The sequence below is a fragment of the Ylistrum balloti genome, unplaced genomic scaffold, assembly GCF_031769215.1.
Source record: "Ylistrum balloti isolate Yb309-2 unplaced genomic scaffold, AGI_CSIRO_Ybal_v1 Utg369912, whole genome shotgun sequence".
In the NCBI taxonomy this organism is placed as follows: domain Eukaryota; kingdom Metazoa; phylum Mollusca; class Bivalvia; order Pectinida; family Pectinidae; genus Ylistrum; species Ylistrum balloti.
The window spans coordinates 758,101-780,361 of NW_026782034.1; the positions used below are offsets into that span (position 1 = coordinate 758,101).

The following is a 22,261-nucleotide window of genomic DNA, read 5'->3' on the forward strand; positions in this document are numbered from 1 at the left end:
TGGCATGAAAATGTCATTATATCTCTATGTTTTTTTATGTTTTTTTTTTTTCATTTTTCGGATTTATTTTAAAATTGCAATAGTCCTCCCTTGGTAGGTACCAAGGCTGTTAGTTATGAACAACATGGTATATCTAATATGTATGGTGTATTGATGTTAATGATAACATCTGTGCCAGTGACATGCTTATAGATCAATACTGCTGCTTGTTGGTCACAGCTTTCTGTAATCCTATTGTCATTTTATTTAGTATAATACATCATGTATACAGTCAAACCTGTTGATATAGACACCTGTATTTTATGACCACCTGTCTTGTGTGACACCTGTATTTTATGACCACCTGTCTTGTGTGACACCTGTATTTTATGACCACCTGTCTTGTGTGACACCTGTATTTTATGACCACCTGTCTTGTGTGACACCTGTATTTTATGACCACCTGTCTTGTGTGACACCTGTATTTTATGACCACCTGTCTTGTGTGACACCTGTATTTTATGACCACCTGTCTTGTGTGACACCTGTATTTTATGACCACCTGTCTTGTGTGACACCTGTATTTTATGACCACCTGTCTTGTGTGACACCTGTATTTTATGACCACCTGTCTTGTGTGACACCTGTATTCTATGACCACCTGTCTTGTGTGACACCTGTCTTGTGTGACACCTGTATTTTATGACCACCTGTCTTGTGTGACACCTGTATTTCATGACCGACTGTCTTGTGTGACACCTGTATTTTATGACCACCTGTCTTGTGGGACACCTGTATTTTATGACCACCTGTCTTGTGTGACACCTGTATTTCATGACCGACTGTCTTGTGTGACACCTGTATTTCATGACCGACTGTCTTGTGTGACACCTGTATTTTATGACCACCTGTCTTGTGTGACACCTGTATTTCATGACCGACTGTCTTGTGTGACACCTGTATTTCATGACCGACTGTCTTGTGTGACACCTGTATTTCATGACCGACTGTCTTGTGGGACACCTGTATTTTATGACCACCTGTCTTGTGTGACACCTGCATTTCATGACCGACTGTCTTGTGTGACACCTGTATTTCATGACCGACTGTCTTGTGGGACACCTGTATTTCATGACCAAATGTCTTGTGTGACTTCTTATCTTTCCTAAAACAGTTGTAACTGCATAATTTACTAATATTAAGCAAACACTAAATAAACAGTTTAATTCAAATTACATCAAATTCATCACACCAGTCATGTTTTGTCAGCTGCAGTTCTGAACCCAAATCTCAAACCTCAACTATTTTCAGTTTAGCATATTTTTTCATAACATTCATTATGTAACTAAACTGAAACCAATACCTAGAATACCAGATATCTACAGACTTGAAAAAGGTTTATGTATTTTGATATCTAACTTGAGCAAGTCTATGCTGTTCAATTGTTCAAAGAAAAACGATAGCCATGCAGGCCCTGGCAAGCATTCCTTTGATTGTTTACAGTAATATCCTTCAAACATTCATTTGCTTGTTTACAGTAATATTCTTCAAACATTCATTTACTTGTTTAAAGTAATATTTTTCAAACATTCATTTACTTGTTTACAGTAATATTCTTCAAACATTCATTTGTTTGTTTACAGTAATATTCTTCAAACATTCATTTGCTTGTTTACAGTAATATTCATGACTTATTGATTGTTCCTTGACAATTTTCCAGATGATCATTCTCTAACACTTCCTTGACAGAGGAATGTTAATGTTGTAAATATTGGCTGGCTGTTTGGTCTCTTTGACGCTGTGTATGAAATGCATTGATATGAAGGAATGAAGGAAGTGATCCATATCTATATAAATTGACATATAATCTTGAGTGACTGGTCACGCTGATTATATCTATATTACATAAATGTTCACGACAAAGTCCTGAAAGGATCTATATATGATCATTATGGAAGATAAATGTGATTGGAGAGGTAATAACTGATCATGTCCAGTCAAGTGTGACCGTCAAATCTGCACCTTTTGCATTGTTGTGCACGGTTATAGGCTTTTGAAGGTTTTAGTATCTTCTTGTGGTTCTGGAGATGGGTGGAGATTTCAATATCGATGATCAGTTATTATAACTGGTTAGTAACTGATCAATTACTTGTTTGTTTATCCAGTAAACTGTTTCTTTTTTTCATTCCTTTAAATTATCTTACACAATAGTGACTGACATCATTTCATCAGTTCATAGCTTGTTTGAGCGCTGCACATTATTAGGTCTCCAATACAAAGTGTATGTTTTATACTGATGAGTCCTACTGATACTACAAGTTGGGGGGAGACATGGCCAAGTTTCTAGCCTTACCTAGTGGGGATTTCCCTTTAGTGGTAGAGTAACTGGCTAGAGACCATCACTAAAGCCTCACCCGAATCCCTAATCCTTTGGTGGAGGTGAAAACCAGAAAGAAGAATACCTGTTACAGGCCTAATTCACACCCCAGCAGCTAGGAGCTGTTTCATGACTCCTTCCAATTACATCTGTATGTATTAATTATTGCATCTAAATCCCAGAAGATCTACAGACAATATGTTAATTTCTGAGTTATCAACCTATCAAGCCTTCATATTCCAGCTATAATCGACAATGACTGTACAGTAGGTTTCATTTCAATGAAAAACCAGTTAACATCTCCTTGCTCACCTTTGTACACATTCAAAATTATCACCAGAATGTATGGAGTATTCTTGATTTACATGACAGATATAACATATGTAAAAAACAAGAGGCCTAGTGACCTTGACCGTCACCTGTGATACACAATATTGAATATAAAGGTTAAAGGGTAGTTATTACGTGTTATGAAACAGAAATTGTGACACTAAATACAGTACAATGCATGTCATCCTATACTAATAATTCCTACAAAGTCAAAATCCTTGATGGCTGCCTGTCAGCCAATTTGTTTTTCTGGATCAGACCCAAAATCAAAAGGACACAACTAGGGACCAAGGGGATCCTACATGTGAAATTTGTAAAAGAGCCATACCCTACTTCTCCAGAATTAGAGATTATTGCTTATTGACACATGGACTACTGACCATCTGATAATGGTGGGCTTAAAATAACATTTGTAAAAATGAAACTATCATACAGATCTTTTAATTACGATCATGTAATTGATAATTTTCATTAACAAACATAAAAAGATAAGATTGTGATTGTGTTCAGATTACTGCAATAGTCATCTCCATCATACTGACAATATCGGCAGGAACAGAAGGCAGTGGTATACAAGTGACCACAGCAGTTGTTAGTTCTGTTTTAACTTGTCATTGTGATGATATCATAAATTCACTGCAGGAAAACAAAGTCTTCTTTAACTTTTTTGCAGTCAAACTATAAAGAAAAGTTGTTTTTGTTCTATTTAGAAGAGTAGATAGGTTTGGGTCTGACAGGAAATGTAGAGGAGTATACCGTATTTTCAAGCCTATAAGCCACATTTTTTCTCTCGTGAGTTGGGCGTGCGGCTTATATGTCAGTGCCGTTTATATGTAAACAAAACTGAAAAAAATGGCGGAAAGGAAAAAAAAATGTAGTACCAGAATGTGGTAACGACCACTTGAGTTATTCCCCTTGCGCGGGAACTCTTATGCGCGGAGAGAGATATTGAGTCGACTAGAGAACAGACAGCCTACCGTGCGGGAACGATTGTGCCCTAAGACTGTGTGTCTTCGGAGACTGTGTGTCTCGCTTCCCGGACTGTGTGTTTGGAAGGACCGGACCTGTGTGGCCGTCATTTATATGTTCATTGTTATATATGCGATTGGTGCTAGTAATAAATAATTAGTTCAAAGATGTCAATAACTGGATTTTACCATGTGTTTGTGACTGAAACAAATCGTGTAGAACCAATTGCAATTGTACACTAAATGATTTGAAAATTGCAATCGAATAACATTCCAGTGGATTTAATTAATAATATATTCTTGACTTACGTGGCTTCTTCACACTGTATATTCGAGAAAGAGTAGTGGATGTTTCCAGTAGACTATTGCACCCTGGGATTGATAGGTTGTGGCCTCCGACAGGGGCATCAAAAACAATGTGTGTATACTATTACTAAAACCTTTGAAAGGGTGTTTTTGTACTATTCAAGAAGATATAGGATGCTGGGAATGGCCCTTAATACAGCCTCTTCATGTGGAAAAGTGTTTTACCCGCTTACACGATTTCCGTCATGGGGTCAAGAGGTCAAATTCTAGAATGGTCGCCATGTTTGTTTACAATGTCTGTGACTTTGATGCAGCTTACAAAAGTTATATTACAGGATTATAGGAACTTTATCAACATGCAATAGCCTTAGTTAATATTTAACACTACAGACACCGGTGGAGAGGTTGCAATACTGTACGTAACATGAGGCCCTAACTGTGCATTGGCAATCATTGTAGGCCCCAAATAAGTTCAATATTTTATGTATTTTAAATGACCAGCATAATTTAACAAGAGATCCCAGAGGGATCTTGGCGCCCACCATTTGAGGATCTGTTTTCAGTTCTTGAAGATTTTTTTTTGTTTGTTACAGGTGTTGTAAATGTTCATGAACTGGTCTTCATTGAATGTACTCAATGATGGCACAAGATATTTTTATTAAGCACCTATTAGCAAATATCATTTGAAAAAGATCCCAAAGTATTATTAGATAGCAGTCAGTTACAGGTGGATAATGGACAATATGCTTGTGCTGTATTACTGTCGACATCCAAGATGGCTGCCTGTGGGCCACCTTGATTTCAAATCAGTCCAAAAAAGGTACAATGCACAACTAGGGACCAAGGGAAACCAATATCTATGAAATATCAGAAGGATCCATCCTGGACTTCCTCAGATATAGCAGTAACAAGATTTTACTCTCAAAATCCAAGATGGCTGCCTGTCAGCCATCTTGATTTCGGATCAGTCCAAAAAGGTATAATGCACAACTTGGAACCAAAGGGAACCTGCATATGAAATTTGAGAAAGATCCATCCAGTACTTTTCAAGAAATAGCAGTAACAAACGTTTACATTCAAAATCCAAGATGGCCACCTGTCTGCCATCTTGAATTCGAATAAGTCCAAAAAAGGTACAATGCACAACTAGGGACCAAGGGGAAACTGCATATGAAATTTGAGAAAGATCCATCCAGTACTTTCCAAGAAATAGCAGTAACAAACTTTTACTTCCAAAATCCAAGATGGCTGCCTGTCGGCCATCTTGAATTCGAATCAGTCCAAAAAAGGTACAATGCACAACTAGGGACCAAGGGGAACCTGCATATGAAATTTGAGAAAGATCCATCCAGTACTTTCCAAGAAATAGCTGTAACAAACTTTTACATCCAAAATCCAAGATGGCCACCTGTCGGCCATCTTGAATTCGAATCAGTCCAAAAAAGGTACAATGCACAACTAGGGACCAAGGGGAACCTGCATATGAAATTTGAGAAAGATCCATCCAGTACTTTCCAAGAAATAGCAGTAACAAACTTTTACATTCAAAATCCAAGATGGCCACCTGTCGGCCATCTTGAATTCGAATCAGTCCAAAAAAGGTACAATGCACAACTAGGGACTAAGGGGAAACTGCATATGAAATTTGAGAAAGATCCATCCAGTACTTTCCAAGAAATAGCAGTAACAAACTTTTACTTCCAAAATCCAAGATGGCTGCCTGTCGGCCATCTTGAATTCGAATCAGTCCAAAAAAGGTACAATGCACAACTAGGGACCAAGGGGAACCTGCATATGAAATTTGAGAAAGATCCATCCAGTACTTTCCAAGAAATAGCTGTAACAAATTTTTACATCCAAAATCCAAGATGGCCACCTGTCGGCCATCTTGAATTCGAATCAGTCCAAAAAAGGTACAATGCACAACTAGGGACCAAGGGGAACCTGCATATGAAATTTGAGAAAGATCCATCCAGTACTTTCCAAGAAATAGCTGTAACAAACTTTTACATCCAAAATCCAAGATGGCCACCTGTCGGCCATCTTGAATTCGAATCAGTCCAAAAAAGGTACAATGCACAACTAGGGACCAAGGGGAACCTGCATATGAAATTTGAGAAAGATCCATCCAGTACTTTCCAAGAAATAGCAGTAACAAACTTTTACATTCAAAATCCAAGATGGCCACCTGTCGGCCATCTTGAATTCGAATCAGTCCAAAAAAGGTACAATGCACAACTAGGGACTAAGGGGAAACTGCATATGAAATTTGAGAAAGATCCATCCAGTACTTTCCAAGAAATAGCTGTAACAAACTTTTACATCCAAAATCCAAGATGGCTGCCTGTCGGCCATCTTGAATTCGAATCAGTCCAAAAAAGGTACAATGCACAACTAGGGACCAAGGGGAACCTGCATATGAAATTTGAGAAAGATCCATCCAGTACTTTCCAAGAAATAGCTGTAACAAATTTTTACATCCAAAATCCAAGATGGCCACCTGTCGGCCATCTTGAATTCGAATCAGTCCAAAAAAGGTACAATGCACAACTAGGGACCAAGGGGAACCTGCATATGAAATTTGAGAAAGATCCATCCAGTACTTTCCAAGAAATAGCAGTAACAAACTTTTACATTCAAAATCCAAGATGGCCACCTGTCGGCCATCTTGAATTCGAATCAGTCCAAAAAGGTACAATGCACAACTAGGGACTAAGGGGAAACTGCATATGAAATTTGAGAAAGATCCATCCAGTACTTTCCAAGAAATAGCTGTAACAAACTTTTACATCCAAAATCCAAGATGGCCACCTGTCGGCCATCTTGAATTCGAATCAGTCCAAAAAAGGTACAATGCACAACTAGGGACCAAGGGGAACCTGCATATGAAATTTGAGAAAGATCCATCCAGTACTTTCCAAGAAATAGCAGTAACAAACTTTTACTTCCAAAATCCAAGATGGTTGCCTGTCAGCCATCTTGAATTTGAATCAGTCCAAAAAAGGTACAATGCACAACTAGGGACCAAAGGGAAACTGCATATGAAATTTGAGGAAGATCCATTTAGTACTTTCTCAGAAATAGCGGTAACAAACTTTTACTTCCAAAATCCAAGATGGCCACCTGTCGGCCATCTTGAATTCGAATCAGTCCAAAAAAGGTACAATGCACAACTAGGGACTAAGGGGAAACTGCATATGAAATTTGAGAAAGATCCATCCAGTACTTTCCAAGAAATAGCAGTAACAAACTTTTACTTCCAAAATCCAAGATGGTTGCCTGTCAGCCATCTTGAATTTGAATCAGTCCAAAAAAGGTACAATGCACAACTAGGGACCAAAGGGAAACTGCATATGAAATTTGAGGAAGATCCATTTAGTACTTTTCAGAAATAGCGGTAACAAACTCTTACATCCAAAATCCTAGCTGGCCTTCTGTCGGCCCTCTTGAATGCGAATCAGTCCAAAAAAGGTACAATGCACAACTAGGGACCAAGGGGAAACTGCATATGAAATTTGAATAACCCACCATCTTTTGAAATAGCATGGTAACAAAAATACATCCATAAAATTAGGCCATTATTTGTGCAAAATTCAAAAAAGTAAACTTCATTAAATGTCAAACCTGCATATGAAATTTGATAAACTGCCTCCAGTTTCCAGAAATAGTGGTAACAAGAATTGTATATCGGACGGACGGACGTCAACACGCAGTGGTCATCATATCTATTTGAATAGATGGTGGGCTAAAAATACATCCATAAAATTAGGATTATTTGTGCAAAATTCATCAGTAAACTTCATTAAATGTCAAACTGACAATCTTGATAAACTGCCTCCTGTTATCTGTAACTGGTATATCAAACGTCAACAACAGTGGTCATCATATCATAAGAAAGGATGCGGCTTAAATGCCGTTGCGGTTTATACGTGGATGAAATCGTGAAAATCGCTAAAAACCTCTTTGGTGTGGTTTATAGGCCAGGAAAAGCAAGTTGTTGTTTAGTGGTGGAAGTGAGTGAGAATATAGATAGGTTTAAGAGTGACAGGACAAATAATGAAATAAGCTGTTGTTTAGTGGTAGAAGTGAGTGAGAGTATAGATAGTTTTATGTCTGACAGGACAAATAATGAAACAAGCTGTTATTTAGCGGTAGAAGTATTAAGAAAAGTAATTTTACTTACAGTACACAGCCCTCTCTGCTCTCTAAGATAGTTCCCTTTGGGCCAAACTTGCAGTTGGGACTTACACCATACAGGGACTTTGTCCTCCTGGAACATCAGAATATACAATGTAAGTATTCTCACCTCTCTGAATCAATATTCTTAGGTTAGGAAATAAAACTGTTCATAGCATTTGTTGATGAATAAAATAATTTAATAAATGAAAGAGATACAAAGGAAGATTAAGACCAAAAGGTGATTTATTAATCTTCAATTATAACTTAATGAATTTTCGACTGAAATCCAAAGGCTGGACAACAAATTATCTGAAGTGTTATGCTTTTGAAAAATTGAAGCGCTATTGAAAATCGTTTTTATACAAACATGTTGAAGATAACACGAATCAAGCAATTACCTATTGTCAATATGTGACATTTTGACCACTACATTTCAATTCAATATTATCAAAATCATTTAACAGTTGTTATCTAGGCCTTATTACATGGAGACCTTGTAAAGCTACGTTGTAATTATTGTTATAGTGACCTTCAATAGTTGAACAAAAGGCCAGGATTTACCATATTGGCCAAACTTGTCATTTTTCCATATCGAACATTGAATATTGAAATAGCAACAAAGTCTGGTTCATTGTAAGATGTAAAGATTTGAAAAGTTTTTGAAGAAGGAGCAACAAATGCAAGGCCATTATTTCTTTCTGATTGTAAGGAACAGTCATTTAACACACTTTTGTTTGCTGAAATGAAAATATAAACTGATTCATTACAAACTGTGCTTCAACCACATTCAGGTGTGTTGAAATAATATCATTAGGAAGAAATGCTCAAATTTTAGTCTGAAACTTGGCATACAAATGTGAATACTTAATATAGGACACATGCACTGGGTCATTAGGATGGTGATTCAAATGGGCTGTGAGAGATTTTAATGTAAAATAGTACAAAAAACATCATGAAAGGTGAGGAATGGTTTTAATTTGATATATATATGCATCAAACAGAACTAAAAACAGAATACATCCTGTATATTTCTCTTTATCATGTAGTATAGTTCATGTTAGTAAACAATTTCTTTCTCAAGAGAAAATAAACAGATACCAATTAGACAGTGATTTCAACCATAACACTGAACCAAAGCTTCTGGTGCGAACATCACAATTCAGTCAAAACAATGACAGAAATACAGGCAAGGACTTGAAACAAAGATTAAATACACCCTCTTACAGCAAGGTCAAGGTCTACATACTCTCGTGCAACGTCTATATACACTCTAACAACTAGGCCAAGGTCTATTTACCCTCTAACAACTAAGCCCAGGTCTATATAATCTCTAACAACTGGGCAAAGGTCTAAATACCCTTTTACAACTAGGTCTAGGTCTACGTACACTAACAATCAGAGCCAGCTCTATATACTCTAGAACTGGTTCAAGGTTTATCCTCTCTTACACTTAATTGGGTCTATGTCTATATAATCTAACAACAAGGGCCATACTCTTGACCATGCAGCTGTCTATGTCTATAACTCTTGACACTGTGTGTCTAGATAAAGATGTAACAACCAAGAAAGGAAGAGATGACTTCCTTGGTGTCATCAGGAATCAACAGGATATGATGATTAACCACAGATCATTTAATTTACAGTCTGACAGGAAACCTTATCTCACCGTGGAAGTGTGTGACCTCTGATAAGCTATAACATACATCTGATCTAAAATTTGTTTGCTTGTTGCTAGGGTTTATCACCTGTTACAATACCTAGTGGTAAACTCATTGAACAACAGACAGGAGGCCTATCACATGCTTTTGAAAGCAATTAGAATCAAGTGTCTTAGCAAATAAATGACATCACCATGTCAGCACAAACTCGTCTGTTTTCCAGCTTCCTGAAAAACCGAAACTACCATTTTCTCAGCAAATTGAGAAACAAAAAATGCCACAGACTAGAAGCATCAGACCATGCACCTTGAATCTTGACATGAGGCTACACAGGCCAGTGCTCCGATTGATTGAGCTATTGCAGCCACCTGATCATAAAATGCTATACTTAATACAGGTATGTCCTCAAGATATGTTTCCTCTTAATGATGGACAAGACAAGAGGGTCAATGTCAACTTTTTGTGATGAAAATATATCGAGCAATGCTAGAGGGCCAAAGTTTAAAATTATTTTGAAGTGTTTGTATAATGTTGTTTAGTAAAATCTGAAAACAAAATTAGAACATATTTTATGGATGAATATAAATTAACACTACAAAATTACGCTGACAGGGAATTTATGATGGCTGACAAGAGCCTGACAAAATGGTAGGAATTTTTATTTCTCTTTATACCATGGTACACTTTAGCATGGTACAAAATGATGTGAAAATTCACTTCTTTGTGTGCCATCATTGGTACCAAAAGATATGAAAGCATTTAAGATGTCATTTTGTTCCCTTTATATGTTTCTGTACCAAAATAACCACCAAAAACAGCGATGGTTCAGAAATATGTGAAATCATCAGATGAAAAAGGTTAGCAAGTATGATTAATTAAACCCTAATTAAATATGCTGTCATCACACATCAGTGACATTCCATCGCCCAGATTGTACCAGGTTACATTTGGTAGCAATATTTCCAGGGGCTTGTGTTGTATATACATGTAAATGTGTTCAGAAACAAAGTATTCTACAAACTCCCAGAAACAAACATGTATACTATACTATCACAAAGACACATAGTATACTAAACAAGCCCCCAGCTCAAATACTCACACAGTTCTTATAACATTGGTACCAAGGTAGTACACAAACAAAATAGGAATTTTTATTTCTTTGTGTACCATATAAAAGTGTACCCAGGTACAAAAAGGTATGAAGATGCATATTTTTTTGTCAGACTCTTGTCAGCCATCGTAGGAATTAAATTTGTAAATTAATTACACAAAGCAGGTCTAATATTGCAAAGTCATTCAGTAATGATGGACAAACAACAATAACACAACACAGCCATGGTGAGAATATATAGTAAAAAAGCAAGGTGTTGGATATATCTCATATTCTTAGCTAGCTTGGACAGTAATATTCTAATGAACCAACAAATAACATAATTGTGTGAGATTTAAAAAGATGTATATGTACACACAATTTCTAATTTCTCATCTCCATGTACAATAAATGATCACCAACAACAAATTATCAACAAATCTAAAACAAAACAGATCTTGGTGTCCACCATTGTTTTTGATCTTTATTTGCTCTTTGAATCTTTTCCCTTCTTTACTCTTCACTTTTTTGCTGTTACTCCTAAGAAATTTGAACATTCCTTTGTGGTGATGATAATCCTGCCAAATCCAAGATAAAATGGATTTTTTTGATGTTTTCAGAGACTGATCCATAACTTAGATGTGGACCCATAACCGACATAGAAAACAAACTGACACTTCATACAAGAAGAAAAGCACCCAAGAAAGTTTTATGTCTTTGATATACTGACCAAGATAATTGGATAGGGATAAGTTTTTTCATTGTTCTTCATGAAAAACCAGGTGTATTCAAGTATTAGTAAACACTATGAAATTATTCGTTGACAATTTATACCTTATTCATCATACAATAAGCCCAGACAATAGAACATGTACATTTGTAAACTCAAAGTAACAGGCTTATTATCAGATAAATATGGAACTACAATTCTGCACTATGTACATATACGTGGAATGCAAGGAGCGTTTGAACAACACAGAATGGACAACACAAAATCTATTTATATTCTAACATTACTACGACAGAGAGATATAAACTTTACCTCCGCCCATGTTCATCACGCTGGCTTCAGTAAGGAGAAAACAAACAGCATCACATTAATTGTCTACCATTTGTTTACAATAAAATATGGTAAATGCTGTTTAATGTTTCATAAATTCACCATTTTTACCAAAAACTCAAACACAAAAGGATGTATTTTTCACAGACATCATGAACTAAGCTAATTGGGTTTTTTCCCCTTATAATCGTATTTTCAAGAAGTTAATATTTCATGACTTCATTCCATCCTCTAAATATCATGAAAATCCCATGAAATAACAATATGAACAGTATAAATTTAGAGTGGTATAAGATGTGGTCAAAACAGGTACAGGTGTTGTATTACAGGTTTGGTGAAACTGTTTATAGGTCTACTACACCAACTAAATGCCAGCTTCATTTCTCTATATGTGACCCAATAAGATTCAAAGAAATATTGTTATGAAATTGTTTCACAGTTCAGAAGAATTTATACAGTACCAAGATGCCTAATGGGCCTGCATTGCTCACCTGGTATTCAATGTTCATTAAAAATAGAATTGATATCCCTATCACAAATATATTGATATATTTCTTTTCACCTTTTGGTTAGTCAAAAGAAGTTGTTTAAAGATTTTACTAAATTCACCCCGTGACATCAAGTAAGGCTTCGTCATTTCTTTTCACAAACTTTGCCGGGATTTATCTTAGAGAGCTATCAGCCAAAGCTTTTGCATCGATTGGTTAATCAGAAGAAGTCATTTAAAAGTTTTAACAAAGATGACCTTTGTGATCTTGAATAAGAGTCATGGTCATTTCTTGACAAATAATGTCACCTTTTATCTTGTGAACATATTACCCAAACACCACCCTTCTATGTCTTTTGGTTAGAAGAAGTCGTATAAAAGTTTTAACAAATTTGATCCCTGTGACCTTGAATACGCATGCATCAAGGTCATTTCTTCTTGCCAAAATTGTCAGTTTCATCCTAGGAAGATACCAACCAAACATCATGCCTCCAGATCTTTTAGAGTTCATGAGAAGATATCATTTAAAGGTTTTAACAAATTTTACCCCTGTGACCTTGAATATAGGTCAAAGCCATTTCTTTTCAAAATTTTGTCTGGCTCCATCCTAGGAGCATACCAGCCAAATATTATGTCTATAGGCATTTTAGTTCATGGGAAGAAACCATTTAAATATTTCAACAAATTTGACCCCTGTGACCTTGAATATAGGTAGAGGTCATTTCTTTTCATAAACATAGACTTCCCCCTAGGAACATACCAGGCAAATAACAAAACATTCTGTCCATTGGTTATTAAGAAGAGGTTGTTTAAAGGAAAAGTTGACGCCGGATGCCGGGCCACAGCATAAACTCATTTGGCCCTTCAGATCAGGTGAACTAAAATAAGGAGGTTATCTATAAGATCATAAAAAATTGATGACTTTGACCTTTAATCATACAGTCTAGAGGTGAAGTAGGCACATCATGACATACATGTTATTAATGTAATCATGTTATTTTCAGCTCAACATCCCTGAAGGTGATCATTTACCAGGCTTAGGTATGACATAATTAAAGGACAGTGCTGATAATCAGATTACAGAGAATGTAGAACCATCAAGTAAAGGACAGTGTGTAATGATGGGTAATGCCTGGCTATATATTTAATGTTGCTGATCCATTCTATAAAGGACACCCTGAGAATTCAAACCACATCCATGAGGAATCACTCAAGTCCAGGTACAAAACATTTCTTCTGTCAGGACAAGAAATCACCACGTTTTATATAGCAAGTTCAAAATGTCTTACATTAGTGGCGATCAACTTGGAAGTAGGCTGATTATATGCGTCAATTATTTTCCTTATTGTAATTAATAGTATAAACTATACATGATGAATTTTATTATAAAAAGTCGCATGCAACAGTACATAGCTGTGAAAGGGCAACTATAATGCTAACAAAATTGTCCTTTAACAATTACTGGTGGTGAAAAACGTTTACCTATTTTGAAAAAAAAAAATGTTTCTCTTTTAAATCTTACGGAACATTTAAAAAAATGTGTGTTTATGTGTGGGGGAGGGGGCTACATTGATAATCTTTTTAGGTTTATTTATATTGAATTAATGCCTCAAGATCAGAAATATTCTTGAGCTTCAAGACCTATATAGATGTACGATTGACATAAAGCATTTTCTTTGCTTCAAAAAATGTAGAGAAACAGCAAAACTCTTCTGTGTTATACTTTGTACAAGAAAATATTCAATATTAAATGATTTTTACTATTACCTGGTATTATCATTTCTGTAAAATTGTAAAAATTTAATATTGGTACTTACAAAGATGCCTCTTTATCCATGCCTACAGCTTTGGTATATAAGATTGTATTATTGAGTGACAGATGTAAACAGGTTATATGTTGCTATATTTTATGTATCATGAGCTTAATCATCAACGACTTTGATGTGAAAAGACTTAATGGAGACCTACAACATTACACTACATTGGCTAATTCTTGTTGCTTGTGTTAGATCAATAAACCTTAACAGGTATGAAATTGTCATGGTAAAACTCCTACATTTTACAAAGCAATGCCACTTAACATCCTTTCCCATCTAACAGTCTATGTGCACTTTTTGATTACCTCCCTTGAGTACATCCTGTCTTACATACAATTCAATGCCTTTGATTTCTGTTAAGAGCTATGTCCATCAACGATATACAAGTGTACATGTTGTACATACCTTTGAGTCATGCTCTCCTTAAAATGAATGAAGTTGAAATTTTACTATCTTGTCAGGATTCTTTACAAAAAAACAAAACAAATGAAAGCTCTTTGATGTCAATTCATACAACAAAAATGGCTGTGGAAAATGGTGTTCTTAGCATTTTTTCAGAAATATTCCTCAGAGACTGTTATAACCTATCTGAAGCTGTGTATACATTTGTAAATGGATGCCTTAAAAATGACAAAAGCATATGATCAGTAGTGATCTAATCCTATCAAATAATCTTTTGTTTCAACAAGAGGCCAAGTGGCCTTGACGGTCATCTGAGATAAGAAATTTTGATTAAAAAGGGAAAGTAGCTTTCAAGTGTCATGAGAAAGAAATTGTGACATTGATGATAGTAAACCAGTGTTAATACAGGCATACCATCCAAACTGTCATTCTATACTAATAAATCTTACATATCCTGAGGAAAATGAATAACGTTATGCTCAAAAATGCAGTTTATCTATAAAAATTATAGTAAAGTTAAGCTCCTCTTCAGGAAGAAATGTGATACCTACTTTGGTAATGAAACCACCTAGAGACACTTTCATCCTAGAAGAACATTTGATTGAATCATATCTGAGCGTTGAGAAGAAGATTATGGAAATTTAAGTCAATTTTACCCCTTTTGGCCCTGCCTAACAGCCCCTGAAGATCAGTCATGATCAATATGGGCATACCATCCAGCTATCATCCTTCATTCATAATTCTAATGAAGTCTGAAATATTTCCAAAGGAAATTAAATAAATTATACTCAAAAATTCTATTTTTCCTATATAAAATATCGTAAACTTTACCCCTTCCCTACAGAGAAATGAGACCTTGAGTCCATGAAATTCACAATTTTGGTAAACCACCTTAAGATTCTTCCATCCATGAAGAGCATTGGATTCTACCATATCTGGGTGTTGAGAAGAAGATTTTTTAAATCTGAGTAAATTTGACACTTTTGGCCCCACCTCTCTAGCACCCATGGGGTGGGGACCATATAATTCACTTTTTTGTTTTATCTTTGACCAGGGAAGGTTTTCTGCAAAATTTCATTGAAATTGAGACGAAGTCGAAAATGTCAAATTGTTTACAAATGCACAACGCCAGATGAAGGTGTTCCCTAAGGGTCACCACGAGACTTTGCCTTGGGCAACTTAAAAAAACATAAACAAGGAGTTACACTAGGCCCAGCTTTTGGTAAGAAAATTCAAATCAACTTTCAGTCATGGCTTCATAATACCAATTAATATTTTGATATTCATTTGTAAATCCGAAGTGTCTTTCACTGATGTTTTTGATCACTATTTGGTAATATCGAGGATTAATCTGCTTGACAGAAAATAAGCTCTGGTAATACGTCATTTATTTGAGTTATGTGGACTTTTAAATCACTTGATCGCTATTTTGTGCCATAGTAATAAAAAGAATATCTAAAATGAAATCTTACAAATTACTAGATCATAGATCAGTTGAACAGTTTTAGAGTTTTTGCCCAGATCATAAGATTGACACATATATGGAAGAAGCCATCTAATGTTAAACATCCCTCAGAGTGAAGTTTTATGGGTCCCAGAAATCTAACGTTTGTGTTCAGATGAAAATTTTAAAACAGAGAAAAAGAAAATTCTGAGTTACCAAAGTTGAATAATGAATAATTTGCAACTGAACCTTTACATATTAGAAACATATATATTTGTAAATTTGATTTGGCATCTGACATCTATTCTGCTGCAGCCACCAGATTTGTATAATGACACACATATCTCCTTCACTGTTAACCATGATATAATTATTGTATACGTGGTGGAATATCCGAGGTATATTTCTAATTGACAAGTAACCTATAAACTTTCCAGAGAAAACTGGTTTGTTCAGGTATCAAACATAAAAGTATGCATGGATAGACATAACTAGTTTCCATTAAACTGTGACATATTCAAGCAATAATTTCAATTTCTATATTCTAAATATCCCATTTTCAATACAGTATCTAATTGCCCTTGTAGGACAAAAAATCAAAACGGGTTTCTTTCCTTGCAAACAAGAGTATAGGGGTAAAAATAAACATGTCCCATGCCAAAGGCATAAAAATGTACCTTACCGTATCAAAATATGAAAATGCAACAATATTAGTCAATATATTGCTAATAATAAAGAAAGCTATATATATATATATATGTATAAACATTTAAAGAATTTGTAATGTGGTTCAAAACAAAGAAGGAATCTATTGACATATTGTGTAGAAAATAATCAACAAGAACCAAAAGGGGCAGTAATTTGTTGAGCTGAAGTGCAAGCGTGTCATGTTAAAATACAAAGATATATTATCAGTAAAACAGAACTGACAAAAGAAATCTCTGAACAGGATTAAAACAGTAAAAGAAACAAATTAAAGGGCAATAATCATTTCTAAATCTTACAAAAAATTGTTGGAGTGAAATGTCAATAGAGAAACATGTTCATGTCATGATGACCCAACCTGCAAAGTTAAAGGTTATGGGTCATCACATGACAATATTCATACAGTACTCATCAAGTGTTGTGGTACTCAAACATCCTGTGGGTGTAGAGTGTTACCGATACATTGGTGCAGCGGATTAAGTATGGCCTGTGTTTTAATGTTGGTGTTTCAACTGACCAACATCCAATACTGGGGAGACAAGTGTAAGGCATTACGGTTATACGACAGGTCTGAAAATTCGAAGCTGGAAGTTGCAGTGATGACCAGCTGTTACATACTGGCTATATTCTATGTAATAGATACTATCAGGATACAATACATGTAGTACTAGCAACCAGTTACACTGCTTATTAAGGCCTTTTTTCTTCATTTTTCAATGTTTACCTGCTATTTATTCATTAAATATGAGAAAATGGTGTTTGACTTGTGTTGTTTTCGCTAATTAGAAATGCAATGAGTCATCCTAACTGTAGGTTGTGACACAACTGCAACTACTTTATTTTTAGCCATGAACAGCAATGAAAGCTCTGTAGAAAGCATGGCAATGTCAAACTTCAGACGTGCACTAGAATCAAAAATTCAATCGTAATTAAACCAAAGTTGCCATATATGGTTACAGACTGAATGTTTTAAACAGCAATAATTCAAGTTTACTGCTACCTATATCATCAATATTTATATATTTATGATCTTATATACAGTACTTACTGCAACTGACTATGAGGACATTTGGTCAATTTACAGAAAAAATATTGATTACGACATTAACTTGCAGTACATGACAATGACCATCATCTGATAAGAACATGCACTACACCCCCAATCCCAGAATGTTCGGTTTGAGACAACCATTTTCTTCTCGTACAATATAACGAACTGTCATATCATCCATTTGCCTTCACAAGGAAATGCTACTTAAATGTACTTGATTTATCGTCATGTCAACAATGAAGTACCTTGACCTACAGCAGGAAGGAGGAAAGTAGGCAGAGCTCAGTTATCTGATCCGTAATCAACCACTGTTTATTGATAGTAAAACAGACTAGCCGATTCTGGTGACAGATCCACTTTTTAGGAAATGCACAACTTAAATCTTACTCTTTAGAAAAGGTGCAAATTAAGACACACCCTTCCACATTTACATGACATGGTTTTATTTTGACTTTTTTTCATCCAAATGTCATTCCCATTCTAAATGGTGATTTTATGTAAAATCTGTGCATTTCTTTGCCACTGTTAGGCTAACTTATGTGGCTCTGTGATTGTGATACAGCGATGTCACCAGAAACGGAAATGTGACATGTTTCCGATATACTTTTGTCATTTCAGATGATCGAATTTGAGGTTGTATTTGTGGATATCTTTCATAAAAAAAATACTAGTGTTTCACTCACTTTATAACATAAATTTCCTAGTATTAACACATTTCAATCCATTTATGTTTTTGTTTGTTTGCAATTCATCAACGTGGCCCGTAGTACTCCTACAGAGATACGATTAACAAGGTGTTCGATATAATGCGACAATCATACTAATCTTTATAGCTTCAATCAATCGGCACTTGCTCATAAAAAGAAAATCGTTAATTTAAAATATTGTTGTCTGTCTAGTTCTGCAATATTAAGTAGTATGCTGATGAATAAACTTAGCACATAATTACCTGTTCCGTTGTAAAGGACGAGGTTGCCTTCGTTTCAATGATTCTGAAGCTGTGTCGTCGGAGTCTTCATGTCCATTTTCAAAGCTTAGCTGTTGTAACTGTTCATCCATTTTAAATAGAACTGATCGTGATTCATCTCTGCTTGTGATATTGTTCTTCTGTGTCGGGTCAGTCATAGTTTCCAGTTATAGGTAGCCCATGAGCTAATAAGTGTCTAACCACCGTTAGGCTACCGCATCTCGCATTCCATGATACAACACGAGTTGTTTTCGTGTTGTCGGGGTCAATAAAACGCTTGAAATTTTTCACAACCACATACAAATGAAAGTCAAATAAATGATGACATAGATACTTATAATGTCCTTCGAATTCCAATTATGGTACATAAGGCATTATTATATCTGATATTTATTTGTGTAAAATAAACAAACTTCATTTAGCAGGAACAGGAGTTGTATTTAAAGCGTTAGCAATACATAGAGTAAGTAAAGGAAAATTACGAACTCAAGAAGGGGATTAATAAAGTGAAGCGAACCATTTCATATAGTTTCTATGCATTCTTTTTTACCTGAAGTGTGCACTTATTGTAAACAAAGTTTGCCGGTCAACTGTAGGACTATGTTTAAGGTTAATAAAATAAAAAAACAACAAACATCACGACAAGAATTACAACTAACAACAATATGTTACATGTACATCACTGCCACGCTTGAGACGAACAGATATTATAGACTTATATGATGAATCAACGGATTAAAAGGAGAAAACACGGGGGGGCTCCTCTTAACTCCCATAGAGTTATTAATGTACATTGTATAGAAATTAAAGTGATTATAATGAGTCATACATGCAAAAACACTTAAATGCAAATCTGATGATATTGATGATGATGGATGTATAATGTTATTGTTGTTGTTGTTGATGATGATGATGATGATGATGATGATGGTGATGAATGTATTATGTTGATGTTGTTGTTGACGATGATGATGATGCTGATGATGATGATGTTGATGATGATGATGATGATGATGATTATGTTGATGATGATGATGATGATGATGATGATGATGGTGATGAATGTATTATGTTGATGTTGTTGTTGATGATGATGATGATGCTGATGATGATGATGTTGATGATGATGATGATGATTATGTTGATGATGATAATGATGATGATGATGATGATGATGATGATGATGATGATTATTATTAAAAAAAAATTAACTAATAACTTGTTTAGCTTCTTAATCCATCTTTCCTGCAGTCAATGCTTTTAAGTGATTGTGGATCGCATGTTTCTTTGTCTCGGTGGCTAATGGTAGAAGGCTACTAGTATTTACCGATTTTGGCGAAAAGAAATATCCCTAACCCCCTTGACTTACAATAATTCCAAGAATTATAACAAATGAGCAAATCAATGTTTATAGAAAAGAAAAGCTTATCTTTTAAATGATCAACAATCATGATCATACAAGTTTCTTGATTTTCCAAAAATGAACTAATGTGACCCTTTTTATACAAAACTAAGGTGGAGGGAGTGTGGCTAGCAGATCTTTGAAAAAAATGTCTCTACATGCGATTGTATAAAGAATATTCTTTGATAGTTGTTAGTTTGAGTCTTGCTTCCGTTGTTGTATACCTTGTCCTCATTTGAGAACGTGACATTACTTACTTGGATTGACCAAACTTTACATGGCGGGCGTCTTCGATGAAGCAGAAGACGCTTACTCTTCCGTAACACATGGTCTTATTTTCTTTGTGCTTTTTTAAGAGTCTCCGTGTAGATCTTTTGATATTTTACCTTAGTTTTATGGAATTTGAGTTTATGTTGACATGTTGTTTGATTACTGACATGATAGGGCGCACGACATTTGTTGTCACTGTATAATCTACTGATGATACCTCAACATTTCTCTCAACACAATGATGGCAAATTAGTTTGGAAATACAAAACTGTGATACGTTTTTATAATAAATGACACCCGTATTAAATCAGAAACGCCGCATGTGTTAAAACAGATCGCCTTCAAGCATGTTTGACTAATTTGTTATTCCTTTGTCCTGTTCTGTTAAGTGACGATATATATCAAAACAAATTTCTCTAAAGAAAGAAACAAGGAATACAAATTACATCAAAGTCTTTACTCTGTTTCCTGTCATATTCACCACACAAGAATCCATGTTTTTGGCGTGGTATTTTTCATTAAAATATAAAACATAGTAATAAATATCTATGACAGACATGAAAAGTACATATAATTATCACAATCTGAGTCGGTAGATTTATATCTTACGACTTAACATAAATAAGGCCCTGTCACGTGATAACATCCTACATTTCTGTCCTGACATAGTTACTGTCGCCGTCCTCCCATTGTATACGCACAAGACAGTCAATATCAGGTCTCCAGTTATTATTCGGCTGATCTAGAATTTCCTCCATAGTATCGTGGTTCATTCGATTTATCATGAGGCCCCCGACGGAAAATGAATTTCATGATTTCAAAGATGTTTTGAATCGTTTTCTGAGACAGTTTTTTTTATTATTTATTTAATAACAAACATCAACCCCTGACTAAATAAAAGACTTTATTTTGTTTGAAAAAAACTTGTCGATCGACGTCTGTAATCCAGAAGACTTCCTCATTTTTTATAATTTGCACTGTAACAACATTATAATCGGAAACGTTGAAATGACAGTAAGAAGTATGATAATAGGACGTGTATAAAGTTCCGGAAAGCAATGCACTAGGCCTAGTTATTCAACAATTTTCTATTTATATTTTTTTATTTATCAAAAATATTAGATATTTATTTTCATCCTAAGTTTTGTAATTTTGTCCGACAATGCACGGACTTTTTATGTGTAAGCCCGGGCTTTTTCTTTCGATGGAAGCTATGCCCCTGAATCAGGGACGTATATATATACGTCCCTGCCTGAATATACATCTATAGGTATCGGGTATCCATTAATTTATTTGTTGCATCATTTACGTTTTGTAAACATCAATGGGCAGCTCACTTATTGATGAAGAATTTTGCCGACATTTTAATTATAAATATATTTTACTCTATACGTTAAATATGAAGTTATTGTATCTACGTGTAGCTACAATGTGGTTATTTAATTGACACTGGTGATAATTATCTGTTGATGTGAAAGAAAATATTTATGGATATCAATAAATGAAATATTTACTGATTTTAATATTCCCGTAGCAATTAAAGCAGAGACATATTATATTTGTCATTTAGTTCTCTCCTATTATATTTTTGATGGCTGGGCTAAGGGAAGTAAGTGAAATGATTTTCGTTTCGTTTGCTAGTAATTTTTATATTTATACAAACCGTTCTCACCTGTGTTTGTTGTTGGGGCAGACGAAGTTTTGTGGAGAGTAAAGATGGGTGAGGTGTGTCGAATTTCAAAGTGAAAAGGATCGAGTTAGTGTGCAAA

General features: G+C 35.1%; 1 protein-coding gene across 1 annotated transcript in view; it reads right to left on the reverse strand.

Annotated features, from left to right (window-relative positions):
• Positions 1-18,969, reverse strand: part of LOC132546752 (NAD kinase-like) — a 66,303-nt gene extending 47,334 nt beyond the window's left edge. Inside the window, exons 1-2 of the mRNA XM_060210470.1 lie at positions 18,803-18,969; positions 8,144-8,230 (exon numbers count right to left, since the gene is read on the reverse strand). Of these exons, the coding sequence (XP_060066453.1) occupies positions 8,144-8,230; positions 18,803-18,912 (197 nt within the window). The 5' untranslated portion in view covers positions 18,913-18,969. The remainder of the gene's footprint in view (positions 1-8,143; positions 8,231-18,802) is intronic.
• Positions 18,970-22,261: the final 3,292 nt, after the last annotated feature.